Raw genomic sequence first — 13,721 nt, 5'->3', positions numbered from 1 at the left:
TAAAGTTCCACCCTGTTTCATGTAACAACTGGCCTCAAAAACAGCATATTTGGCTGAGCTATATGTAACATCTATGAAAATTTTATGCAATACTGTATATATAACATGAGTTAAAATGCACCCAGTGTATTATTCCTTGGGAAATGAAATTAAATAAAAAGAACATTGCTAACTTTAAACAGTTGAAGAGTGATTGTAAACTAATGAACAGAGTCACCGGAAAAATGTCACTGGTACTTCTTGTTTTCGATATACCTTAAGAAACTGAACAAAGCAAATGTGTTCACTGACTCCCTCAGGAAAAGGCCTGTCATTTCCTGAGCAGTAATCTGCCTGTTTGCAGCAGAGAGATCCTCATTGTTTGCCACTTCCAGTTTCCAGTAATGGGAATGATTACTTGACCAATATCTAGCCAGTTGGTGTTAGGGTCCTGGAAAACATAGCTGCTCACTTCTACGGTTGAAGCTGCACTGCCAGACTTTTACTTTCAGAAAAATAAACTGAAAGTTCTTCATAACTGAAGGTCCTTGAAGGAGGGAGCTACCAGAACTCATGACAACTTCTTCATTCTGGAGTCTCATGTCTGCTTTCCGATGAGGAGATGTATTGTGTTTTGCTGCTAATCTTCTTGCACTGTAAGTTAAGGGCTGAACATCTTGATTTTTTTGTTTTAAAAAAGCAAAAAACAAACAAAAACAACAACCGCAAACCCTCACTTTTATACTTTTTTTTACAATGTTCCTTTTGCTTTTCCAGGCTGCACGCTGAAAGCTCAAAGTAATGGTAAGTCTACAATTTTTAAAAAAAATTGTATGTTTTTGCAGTCTAGAGACTTATGGGGTTATTGAGGTTAAGTAAAGTAACATTGGTTACTTACTTTAGTTTTGTATGTATGAAACAGAAGAACTTTGTTCCGGTAGACCAGGCATCCCCAAACTTCAGCCCTCCAGATGTTTTGGACTACAATTCCCATCTTCCCTGACAGACTGGTCCTGTTAGCTAGGGATCATGGGAGTTGTGGGCCAAAACATCTGGAGGGCCGCAGTTTGGGGATGCCTGCGGTAGATTTTCAAATGAGTTCTGTGAATTTTCCGACAGGACGCATAGAATTATATATGCTTCTTTCTTTCTATCTAGTTTATGGGTATGTGATATCTGCTGATTGAGGTCACATGTGATAACCCAAAATGGTTGATGTAATTATCGGCCTGAATCGTAACACTTCACTGAAGGGGAACTTTAGCTGTATACCCAAGGCTGGCCCAAGACAGGTTCCTACTTGAGCCTAAGGACAAAATGATGTGCCCCTCCACCCCACATATAGAAATTGTTAGTAGCAAAAGCTGAATCTTTCAGTGTTGGTGCTGTGGCAGCATTCTCCAAACCTGCGACCACAAACTAAATAAGGGTACCATTTTGTTATAGTTCAAAGACCTCCATGCTGTGTTTTCTCTTTAACCTGTTCTCCATAAATCATCTCTCTCTCTGCTGTATCATACTCTTATACCGGTATGTTACTTCCTCTCTTTGAACTCTCCCCATCCTTCTCTACCCAGTGCATATGCTATCTTTCATTATCTTGTCCAGTGCACATCACCACAGGTCCGCATCCCATCTTTCAGCTGCTCCCCTTTTCTCTTTTTTTCACCTTCTGAAGGACTTTCCGAGCCATGTGTCAGATTCCCTTTATTTATTTTTTGTCCTCTCCCCCCACCCCGCCAATACTCCTTGCTAATTTCAGAAGGAGCAACTCAAAAACATAAATACTCCCAGCAATTCACATACTGGTGCCAGTTGGCTGTTTGCAGCAAGTTGCAAATGATGCCACCAGTGGCCAGTCTCACCGTAAATCCAAAGAGAAGGGGAGCAATACAGATGATGTAATACAGCGATTCTTTCCTTCCTCCTCCATGTTTGGTTGGCTTTGGAGAGCCCTACAGGGTAGCCATTTTTACCTCATCACAATAACAAGGGGACATGGGTGGCACTGTGGGTTAAACCACAGAGTCTAGGGCTTGCCGATCAGAAGGTCAGCGGTTCGAATCCCTGCGATGGGGTGAGCTCTTGTTGCTCGGTCCCAGCTCCTCCCAACCTAGCAGTTCAAAAGCACGTAAATGTGCAAGTAGATAAATAGGTACCGCTACAGTGGGACGGTAAACGGCGTTTCCGTGTGCTGCTCTGGTTCGCCAGAAGCGGCTTAGTCATGCTGGCCACATGACCTGGAAGCTGTACGCCGGGTCCCTTGGCCAATAACACGAGATGAGCGCCACAACCCCAGAGTTGGTCACGACTGGACCTAATGGTCAGGGGTCCCTTTACCTTTACAGGGTAGCCATTTTTACCTCATTACAATAAAAAGGGGAAACAGGTCACCCAAAGAAGAGGCAAAAGGAGGATGCAGATTTACATAAAATATGCATAGAATCATACGTATAAATGCAATAGATTTAAGACATTTAAATAGGATTTCAGCACTTCTCACCATAGTTGCGAAGACTATGACCAGGTGACCTGTGTGCCTGCTCATTTTGCTGGCCAGGTGCTAAAACCCATGGTCACCCGCAAGGAAGTGAAAAGAATCACAAGTTATTTAGAATTCCACCAGCAGGCCACTGGAAGTCAGGAAGCATGGGCCTATGGGATGTGGGCCTGATTTAAGGCATTGCCTACAATGGCACCATCATCATTATGTCTTGTTCCAAAGGTTCTCACAATGACACACAAAATAACAAAGAACTGTGCTAGTTATTAAAATACGAGCATACACAATAAAAAGCAGCTCCTAGCCTATTCAGTTTACCATCAATTCAGTGGGTCCCCTTTTGATTTTATCACAGTAGGTTGAAGTTAAACCTTGTAAGTGTTTGGGCTGCTAACAATGACAATAAATATACAGTATTTCAAAGGGAGTAAGACGGACACTGACACTGCATTATTTTGGCACCAGATTAAGATGCTTTTATTTGCCCAGGCTTTAAAAATGTACCATATAGCCTTAGCTGCTTAGATCAGTTGTTGTTGTTGTTGTTGTTGTTGTTGTTGTTGCTGCTGCTGCTGCTGCTGCTATTTCTATGGTTTTATTGTGGTGTTTTGATTTTTTAAAATGTATAATGTTATGCACTCCCTCCAATGAGGACTTTAGGAGTAAATATGTGTAGAATAAATCATAGTTCTTAAAGACGCTAACATCTGCTTTGCCTCAATTTTCCCAACGCAAACACAACCATGGGTGAGCTCCTGGAACCCCTTGCATTTTGCTGCTACTTGGCAAATTCTACTAATTTTTTTCAGTTTAGATATTCAAAATAAATGACAGCAGTCATTGATAGCTTTTGCCCCCTGAAATGAAGACTGAAATGACATGTAACAGCAGCCAACCTGTTCATTTAAACTTGGCCAGGCTCAATGACATGGAAAGAAGGAGGATTCGGTTTTTTATAGAAGAGCTAAATCATCGTTGTGACTACTACTGATTTTTATGGAACTGCAACCCCCTCCCCCTACACACACATACCAAAACACTTTTTCCCCCCTCAGCTGGGTTCACTGCCTGGATGAGAGTCTAGTTGGAAATGTGACAATCGGGAAACGCTTTGGGGAAGTAAACCAGAGTTTTATCACACATCCCACCTACCTACCCTTTTTGCTCTAAAATGTACATACCCCCACCCCCACCCCCGATTTATACCGTTACAAAAGTTGTGCATTGCTCAGTCAGTAGAGCATGAGATTCTTAATCTCAGGGTTGTGGTTTCGAGCCCCATGTTGGGCAAAAAAGATCCCTGCATTGCAGGGGGTTGGACAAGGTGACTCTTGTGGTCCCTTCCAACTCTACAATTCTATGACCACCCCCAATCTCTGCTGAGTAGTAGCAAATTTCTCAACCACCCTCTTCACTAGGTCTTCCTTTCCTCAACTATGGGGAAAACTAGGCTTTATTTCACCCGGGTCAAAGACCCAGTTTGGCACCCCCTACACCCATTTGCGTACACACACAGAAAGAGGGGAGCTGGGAGCCTCAATGACACCCTTCTGGAGGCTTCATCTGGGGCAAAAATCCCAGATACCCCCCCCAAATAACTACATCACTGACTTAACTACTTATCTTCTCTGCTCTTGCTTTACTCAGACTTTTGCCTTGCAATTAGCCTTCCCTAAGGTGCCTTCATCTTACAGCACTGCCTACTCCAGCACTGCCTTCCTTCATCCATTTTGTCTCCACTTCTAATCTTCCTTACATTCCTGGAGTACTTCCTCCCTAGCTTCCAAGCCCTCAGCCTATCCATATTTCCTCACTGTTCCTAGACCCTATTTGTGTTTTAAATAGCTTTTAAAAATTATTTTATCCCTTCTTGTTCGATGACAGGCCAGGCTCCTTTGGGAGGAAGGGTGGCATATAAATTTAATTAAAAAATAAATACGAGTTTTTAGTTTCAGGCAAACGAACAACTTTCCCTTCTCACAAAAGGATTCATCACAAAAGTCAGCAGCACTTTCCATTATACAGTGCTGTGAGTTTGCAAGGTGTGTTTGCCATGTGCATGGGTGTGAAGGCTCTGAGACAAAAGACTCTGAGGCAGAGCCTTAATTTTGTAGGTAGATAAGGGAAGCAAGCTATTATCAGGCTGATCACAACCCCAGGGAGGAAATGTATCATTTTGTGGACCTGGTGCATCCACTACCGGTAGATAATCTGTTGATTAAGAATGAAATTTTATATCAGTTTTAGGCTGCAATCCTAAATACCTTTACTATGAAATAAGTCCCACTGAACATAGTGAGACTTACGGCACAATTTATATGCTGTGGGTTAAACCACTGAGCCTAGGGCAGTGATGGGCAACCTTTTGAACTTGGTGTGTCAAAATTCGCCAAAAAACCGAGCATAAACCCATAATTTTGCGATATTTATAGTTTAAATAACAAAAATGTATAATTGTAATATATAACTCTATTTAATAAACCAAAAACTAATTATTTAATGAAACCAAACCAAAAACCCCTTATTTATCATAAAGTGCCCAGAGTTGTTGAGTTTTTTTGGGAGCTGCTGACCAAAGTTTTGGAGATTTTTGGGGGGGAGGTGCAGAAGTTGCTTTGCTTTTTTGGGGGGTGCCCCAAAGCTACTGCACTTTTTTGGGGGGAAAGAAAACAGAAATAAATGACGAATAATACCTTTGCTGGAACTAACACGCAGCACCGACATAGTCTGCCAAAGCGCCAAAAAACCAGCACAGAACGGGATAAAAAAACGAACGCTGTTACACCCATAGTCTGCTAAAGCGCCAGAAAAAAACAGCACAGAAAGGGTTAAAAAACCAATCTCTGGCTCCCAGCAGCAACAACAACAACAAAAGGACCGGGTTTTAACAGCGGAGGAGGAGTGGGAGAACAAATAGGGGGGGCCAACAACAACAGTGTGAATGGGCCGATGGGGCAGATGGGTCACGTGCCAGCAGTGAGGGCTCTGCGTGTCACAGGTTCACCATCACTGGCCTAGGGCTTGCCGATCAGAAGGTCGGCGGTATGAATCCCCGCAACGCAAGGGCGTACCCACCACGGGGCAAGTTAGGGCAGCTGCCCTACTCTAGAAGCCAGCTGCCCCCCCCCCACCCCAAGCTAAAAAGAAAGAAGAAATCTCAATGCAAAAAGCGGGGCGCGCGGCCCCAGCCAGAAAGAAACAGACCAGCCCTCCCCCCTTTCCCCTTTCCATAACCCATCACACTTTCTCCTCTCCCCCTCCCACTATCGAGCTGCAAAAGTGGTGGGGTGTAAACGTAAGAGACGGAGGGATCCTCGCTTGTTCTCCCCACCCCACCCCGACCACCCCCACCAAGAAGTCACTTCTTTGTAGTTTTCTCCCCTGCAGCAGGAGAAACAGACACTCCCCCAATTCGAAATACAGTCAGTCAGCAGCAGCAAACGCACACACACGCGCGCACACACACACACACACACACACTGCAGGCTCCTTCAACCCTTCCAAGATCCTCCCTCCCTCCACTTTCTCCCCGGATCGAGGCACTCACACTCACTTTTCTGGCTGGGTGCCTTGATGTCTATGCAGAGCAGCTGCAGGGGCAGCTCAGCCAGGGACAGTGGCTGCGGAGCCAGCCCAGGAGGCACAGTGGGGAGCCGGGTGGGAAGCAGAGGAGGAGGAGGCTGAGCCGTCTGCGCTCAGGGCAGAAACAGCGCACCCGGGGGATGGGGCGAGCTGCCCAGAGGGGCGACCAGTGCTGTGGGCAGGGGGGCAGGAGGGGGCAATTGCCCCCCCCTAGAAGCAAAAGGCTAAGGGGCGCAGCGTGGCAGCCCCAGGCTCTGGCTCCCAGCGCAAAGCTCCAGAGGCGCGAGGGGAGCGTAAGCGGAGGAGCGCTAAGCGGGAGCGGGGAGTGTAAGTGGAGGAGGCAGCCACAGGCATGCGTTCCCCGCGCACCTCTGGAGCTTCGCGCCGGGAAGGACGCAGGAGGACGCAGGCCACGTAGCCCCGCCCACATTCCCACTGTGGCCCCTCCCCTCGCCCCTGCCCCTTGCCCCCCCCTAATTTTGATCCTGGGTACGCCCCTGCCGCAACGGGGTGAGCTCCCGTGGCTCGGTCCCAGCCCGCCCACCTAGCAGTTCGAAAGTACATCAAAGTGCAAGTAGATAAATAGGTACCGCTCTGGCGGGAAGGTAAACGGCATTTCCGTGTGCTGCTCTGGTTCGCCAGAAGCGGCTTAGTCATGCTGGCTACATGACCCGGAAGCTGTACGCCGGCTCCCTCAGCCAATAAAGCAAGATGAGCGCCGCAACCCCAGAGTCGTTCGCAACTGGACCTAATGGTCAGGGGTCTCTTTACCTTTACTATGGAGTATCTTAGCTCCCCCAACCCTGTTTTGCAAAGTTCAGTTGCTGATCACCCTTTTCAGGACACACCTGCATGGCAGTTTGTTGTGAACTCAGTGCTGCTCGTGCTTCCACATTTTGTGCAGCATCCACAAAACATCATTCTCATCAAAATGCTTTCCCATGTTATTTACAATTTCCATGGAAAATCTGATAACTAAAAAGGCTTTGGATAAATGGTGAATCTGGAATAAATAAATTTCTTTGATCAATAAATTGCGAAAAGGTAGGGTACCTGAGCAGCCCTGAAGCTGGGATAAACCCTCCCCCCAAAACCTGCTACCAATCTTTGGAAGGTAAGGCCTTTCAGGTATTGGGAGAGAAAGCAAAATAGTGTCAGGAAGCACTGGGATACAGAAATCCACATGGCCGTTGTGAAAATCAGACGCAGGATCAGCAGTGTTGCCTGTTCTAGGAGTCCATTTGTTTCCATTGTGCACTGGTGTAGATTTGTGATTTATTTGTTAAATTATCACTGATATGCCAAAATGGCTTCCAACTACAAACTCAATGAAACATAATGAAAAAGCAATAAATCAATATTTTTAATATAAAAATTAATAAAATGAAATACACAATAACAGTTCTATTGGGTGCTAAAACGCCCTTAACTAAAATATAAAATAAAGCAAAAATTTAAAAGCATGACAATTAAAACAAAACAGTTTTTTTAAAAGAAAAACAACAACAGTTAAAACAATAACATCAAAAATTCAGTTATGGGAATGCTTGAACAAGGATATTTTCAGTAGCGGGCAGACTGCCAACACTGATGGGGTTTCTTCTTGTGTTTTTAATAAGTACATACTGTACTGCAAAATGTGCTCCCACTGAAAGGAAAGGAAACCCAACTTTCACCATCATCTTCATCATCATCAAGGCTACTTTATAAGTCAGTGATATTTATTATTGTCAGGAAGACTAACAATCATATGACTTTTTACAGACATCTGAAGGCAGCCCAGTTTTGGATTTTGAAACATGTTTTCTGTTTGGATGTGTTCCTTTATACTTTGTACTTTATACCAGGCATGGGCAAACTCGGCCCTCCAGCTGTTTTGGGACTACAATTCCCATCATCCCTGACCACTGGTCCTGTTAGCTAGGGATCATGGGAGTTGTAGTCCCAAAACCTCTGGAGGGCCGAGTTTGCCTATGCCTGCTTTATACTTACTGGAGCAACCCAGCCAGATGGGTGGGGTACAAGATATTTATTGTTATTGTTATTACTTAATTCCTTATCCTGCTTTCTGCTCCTGCACAGAGGGTATGTGTACCAACCAATCGCATGCTGCTGCCCCAGCTAGATTGAGAAAGTTTGTTTCACCTTTAGTCATCATGGACTCCATAAAGATAGCGAAATAACTTGGCACCTGGGGCAGCCTGAGAGGGGAGGAGGGAGCTTTTGACACCTATAATTCTCCAGTTCTACCCACTGCTTCTGCCACTGCTTCTGTTGGGATGGAAGAAGCTGTCATACTTTTGACTGGATGAGGAAAGCACCCCCTCTAAAACATCGGTCTGATGACTCTTTACTTGGGAGTACTGTGACCCATTGTGGACAGCACCACAGTTTAGAAGGATACAGTATTAGCAAACTAGAATGTACCTAGAGGAGAGTCACAAGGATGGTGAGGCACCTGAAAGTTGCACCCAGTGCTATTCTTACTCAGCGTGGACCCATTGAAGTTAATGGACCCAAATTAGTCACAAGACTAATTGTATTTACAACAGCCCTGGCAACAGGCACCATCTTAGAAGAGGCATTCTTCCTCCTCCTCTCTGCCAGCGGATTATATATTGTCACTAACATTTCTCCTCCTTTCCAGTGTTCACCATCAATAGCGTGACACTCCGCGCTGCTCCATCCGTGGAAGTGAATAATGGAGAGTCGGTCACGCTCAACTGCTCCGCAGACATCAGCAAGAGCAAACAATTCCAGATGAATTATACTTTTTCATTTTTCAAGTATGGACTGCTTCTGGTCAATAGTTCATCAGAGAAAGAGTGGGCAGATTATACAATCCCAATGGCTAGATTTTCTGATTCTGGACAGTATAGCTGTGCGTTGGATGTGGAGGGGAAAAAAAGGGACAGTAGTATTGTGGCTGTTCAAGTACATGGTGAGTGCTTTATATTCATCCCCCCTATGTTTTATCTAATATGACTGTATGCTAAAATAACACCATTGCTAATATCAGAAGTAGCTGACCTGTGGTCCTGGACAATCAACGCCAGCCAGAATGACCAATGGCCAGGAATGATGGGAGCTGTACTTCAACCAGTTCTAGAGGGCCACATGTTGGCCAAACCTGGTTAATGCATATGAAATATTGACCACTACGTTCTCTATCTACCTTTGTGTAATTGTTTCCTCTACCACTGATACTCTTTCCTTTGATTTCTCTGTTGGTGTCCCTTCCAATTATCTCCTTCGTCCTCTACTCTTTTTCTGTTTTGTTTCATTATACGGTCTCTTAGCATTAATATCATTTTTACTCAGCTGACCTTTAGCTCCCCCACCCTTGCTTCTTCTGGTATTTTCTCTCAGTTTCTCGCCATCGTTTCTTCACGTCTTCCTGCAGTTTCTTCCTGGGTGTCCTGTCACTGCTTAAAATTCAGTTTCTAACTGGGTTTCACACCCCTAATTTCTACCTTGCTCTCAGGCTGTCTCTCCCCCTGCTCTCTCAACAACTGTGCAATTTCCCCCTTCTTTGCTTTTTTTGTTTTCGTTTACACATATGGCCCTTCAGATGTTGTAGGACTACAACTCCCATCCTCCTTGACCATTGGCCATGCTGACTAGCGCTGATGGGAGTTGAAGTTCCACAGCATATGGAGGACCACACTGGTTCCCCACTCCTCATTTAAAGTATTTCTTATTTGCCTTTCTGTATTAAGTCCCATCTGATTAACATCTCAAGTTTGTTTTCGTTTCAAAAGGAATAACGAAGCCCATTCTGACTGCCGAGAAAACAGAGGTGATGGAAGGCGAAACTGTGTCTTTAAGCTGTAAAGCACCAGAAGAAAAGGCCCCATTTTATTTTAAATTTTATAAAAACGACCAGCATGACCCTGAACAGCAGTGGGAGAGGCATGCATTTACAGAAAACTTTGCTGAACTGAAATATCAAATTAATGCGGGGGACACCATTTTGTTCTTTGAATGCGAGGTCCATAAGACTTTGGGGGATCGATCTGAGAAATCGGAGCGCAGTGACAAAAGAATTGTAACTGTCATTGGTAAGTTGGTCAATTTTTAATTTATTGTCATCCCTAAATATTTAAATAATTACTCCTGCATGTGTAAAAGGATTTCTAGTCAAAAGCAGATGTAGGAATGAATGGCAAACTACCAAAAGCAAATCTTATATCATCTGTGCACATGTTGTTTTCTTTAGGTTTGGTGTATATATGTATGTATGCACACACACACACACACACACACACACACACACACACACACACACATATACTAGCTGGCCCTGCCACGCGTTGCTGTGGCTCATCCGTGTGATTCCCCCCACCCCATGACATATCCCGCCCCCTCTTCCCCCCCACCCCCGGGCTCATCCCTGTGACTGGCCCCACTGTGTCCTGACCTATCCCGTCCCCTCCCCCCACCCCCACCCAGAGGAGTCAGTACCTCAATTTGGCCTAGTCTGTAAAGGCTTCGGCCTCGTATGTAAATGGGAGCCGAGGTGCTGTTGAGAGGGAAGTTTTTATAGGTACAGTACCAGTGTAGTCGCCGCTAGAGGGCGCTGGTTTGCAACCTGGTTCTTTTCCCAGCATGCATTTTTGTCTGAGTGGTGTGTTTTGAAAGACAGGGTTTTTGGGGTTTTATCTGGCACAGGTGTGACATCTGTCTTAGCAAACTTTCCTATAGGCTTCGGATATTCGCATGTGATGTTGTGTCAAAATTTCACCTCAATCGGCCCAGTTTACATTTATATATATAGATAGATAGATATTGGTTTCCCCCCTCTTCTGTTGCAGAACCGTTTTCCGTTCCCACCTTAACCATCCACCCACCACAGAACATTACAGAAGGAGATAACCTGCGTGTAGACTGTACAACCATCGCACGTCACCAGGATCGAATCAAAATTGAAATGATAATCCAGAAGAACAAAACGATTCTTAACAGCACTAAGTCTGGTCGGTCTGTGCAGTACTCTAAAGTAGCCACAATGGAAGACAATGGCAATTATATGTGTAAAGTGGAACTTGGGAGTGTGTCCAAAATCAGCACAGTAAATGTTGTGGTGGCAGGTAAGAGCTTTCTCTCACTTGTGCGAATTCACACACATGGAATGCTTTTATTTGTACTAGGTCTGGACTTGTATGAGTATCCAGGGCTGGAATATCTAAAGATCGAGATTTATAACCCGAAAGATGAAAGTTCTGGTCGCAGTTGCTTTGGATGAGGATGATTGAGAGAGGGGGCAGCAGTATAGGGGAATAAACTATATTAGCCTGAATACAAGCCTCACTTTTTTCCCCCCAAATTCCGACTCTGAAAATCTAAAGTGCAGCTTAAATTTGTGACCTTACAAAAATTGGCTTTTACAATATTGCTGCTGAAACAGACGTACGGTAAAACAGAAAAGGTGTGAGTGCCTGAGAAATTTTAAGGGAGCTGCTTATATTTGGGTATTGTCTTTTTCTCTCCCCCCCACCCTGAATTTTAAAGGTGGGGCTTATATTCAGGCCAATACGGTAGGTGCATCTCCCTCCCCCACCTCATCACTATTTGCACACTCCAAATTGTCCTACCTTCCTTCTGGCTTCCCTCCTGTGGTATTTCGATTGCAACTGGGAGAAAAGGTAGTACCATAGCTGATCGTGCAGTTTGTGTGTAATGTGTAGTCTGGCCTTCAGGCAAGCTGCAGCCATGTGCAGGCAATGCAACTCAACCCAAAGGTTATGTAAAACCTCCACTAATAAATGAGTTCTGTTTATCCAGCTGAAGTCTGAAGACTCCCCCCCCCCACAAGGTTTAGCAACAACGCAACTAGTTTAGGGACTACGGTATTTCAAATAAACCAATAGATCCAAGAGTGCCTTTTAGAAATCTCACAGAAGTTGCATGCACCTACGAGTAATTGCAATGACTGTAGTCAGGCCTGCTTCTAATTTGATTCAGGGCTTGCCATGCTGCAAGGGGAGAATTTCATTCATGTTTAATGTCTGATGTGCTATTACTGTTCAGTTATAGCTGCTGATTTATTTGTGTGCTTTAGAGTTCTAAAAACAACTGTGTTTTGCAAGAATGCATTATGTACTTGGTGCCTTTGTGTGGAGACAAAAAAATTGTAAATGGTGAACTGAAAAACTAACAAACTAAAACCCAAACTTTTACAGTCATCTACAAATGAGTAGGTGAATGAACAGGTCCAATCATAATAAAAGAGCAAAAATTAATCATCTTAACGCAGCACGGCATGGCATCTCCTGAAAATTAGAAATGGAAGGGGCAGGGAAAGCTGTGAAGTGAATGTTCATACTGTGCATGATTTGTGACATCGTCTGACATTAAACAGAATTTTTAGTATAACTTGTTGAAACACTTGTCAATTAGTGACGTGTTGCAATATAATATGACACTTTCATACAAGCAAGATCAGTCTGAGTTTATACGATGTGTATTCAGGAAGCAGAGGGTACTGTTAACTTAACACATGTAAGGAATTCCAGGCCTTGAACTGGAAATCTTATGGTCTGAGGCTCAGGCTTGGCTTTTTTTAGCTGCCTGGGACTATATAGACTCCTGAGATGCCCCACCAATATTGAACAATTGCATATTTGTTATATTATAACTGGATCATGTGGAAAGGCTCTGGATAGATAACTTGTTTGTTCCCCACATGTCTTTTGCAGAACTGTTTTCCAAGCCAATTCTAGTTCATAATCAAACAAGATGGGATGAAAACAGTATGTTACAAATTGAATGTCAAGTTAACAGCTCACTGCCAATACATTTCTCAGTCATAAAAGACAACAGAGTAGTGGCAAGCAGAGATGTCTATACTGTTACCAAGGTCCGCGTAAGTGACAGTGGAGTCTATGTTTGTCGAGCTGAAATAAATGGGATTGCCAAGGAGAGTGCCCCTGCACGGCTACACGTTTATGGTAAGTTGATCGAGAAATATGAGAGTCTTTCATCTGATGAAGCGATATACAATTATTTGCAGAATGGCGGCTTTCCTGGGTATGCTCACTAATGTGGATAGGTGATGGCCCCAGCAAAAGGGAGGTCAGTAGTTCCACTCAGACAAGCAGGCAAGGTAAAGCAGCAACAGTGACATGGGGAGGGGTCTAAGTATGGGTTTCAGGAGCACAGCTAGTGATTCTGCAGCTAGGGCAGGCCACATAAATCGTCTCAGTTTCAGCAGTGCCCTGGATCATTGCAGCCTGGGCTAGGTGTTCATCTACCCAGTTCATCTCTTTGAATACTGCATCCGGCCCCATGCAAAACTGGTGCTTTCTCTGCAGCTGTTAGCTGCTTCTAGGCCCTGGGGTTTCCAGCTGTGGGGCTCTCTCTGTGGACCAATCATCAGCATGCAGTGGCAGAGATGCCCTCTCAGGGTTTCAGAGGAGATGTGGGCTCTGCAGGCTGCGTGTCCACATTTTTTGCAGTGCTCTTCTGTCAAATAGGCTCCCACAGCAACTTACAAGGATCAGTAAGAATTAGGCTTACAATCTGAAAAAAAGGGGGTTGTTAATGGTACAGGAATCCAGCTCCCCTTTACTGCTCACAGATGGGTTAAGATTAGTTTCTTTCAATGAACTGTGTTTGGCTTGAGAGTGAACACCAAAACCCACTGCAACCTACATTC

At 44.5% G+C, this 13,721-nt stretch overlaps 1 protein-coding gene across 6 annotated transcripts in view; it reads left to right on the top strand.

Annotated features, from left to right (window-relative positions):
• Positions 1 to 303: 303 nt before the first annotated feature.
• PECAM1 (platelet and endothelial cell adhesion molecule 1) overlaps positions 304 to 13,721 on the top strand; it is a 39,942-nt gene continuing 26,524 nt past the window's right edge. For all 6 annotated transcript variants that reach the window (XM_035103975.3, XM_035103973.3, XM_035103972.3 and 3 more), the window contains exons 1-6: positions 304 to 635; positions 757 to 783; positions 8,712 to 9,005; positions 9,826 to 10,125; positions 10,879 to 11,154; positions 12,763 to 13,014. In XM_035103975.3, the coding sequence (XP_034959866.2) occupies positions 602 to 635; positions 757 to 783; positions 8,712 to 9,005; positions 9,826 to 10,125; positions 10,879 to 11,154; positions 12,763 to 13,014 (1,183 nt within the window). In that variant the 5' untranslated portion in view covers positions 304 to 601. The remainder of the gene's footprint in view (positions 636 to 756; positions 784 to 8,711; positions 9,006 to 9,825; positions 10,126 to 10,878; positions 11,155 to 12,762; positions 13,015 to 13,721) is intronic.

This window comes from Zootoca vivipara, chromosome 2, assembly GCF_965207765.1.
Source record: "Zootoca vivipara chromosome 2, rZooViv2.hap1.1, whole genome shotgun sequence".
In the NCBI taxonomy this organism is placed as follows: Eukaryota; Metazoa; Chordata; class Lepidosauria; order Squamata; family Lacertidae; genus Zootoca; species Zootoca vivipara.
Note: the sequence above shows the minus strand (reverse complement) of the source record. Positions and strands in the feature narration are given on the sequence as shown.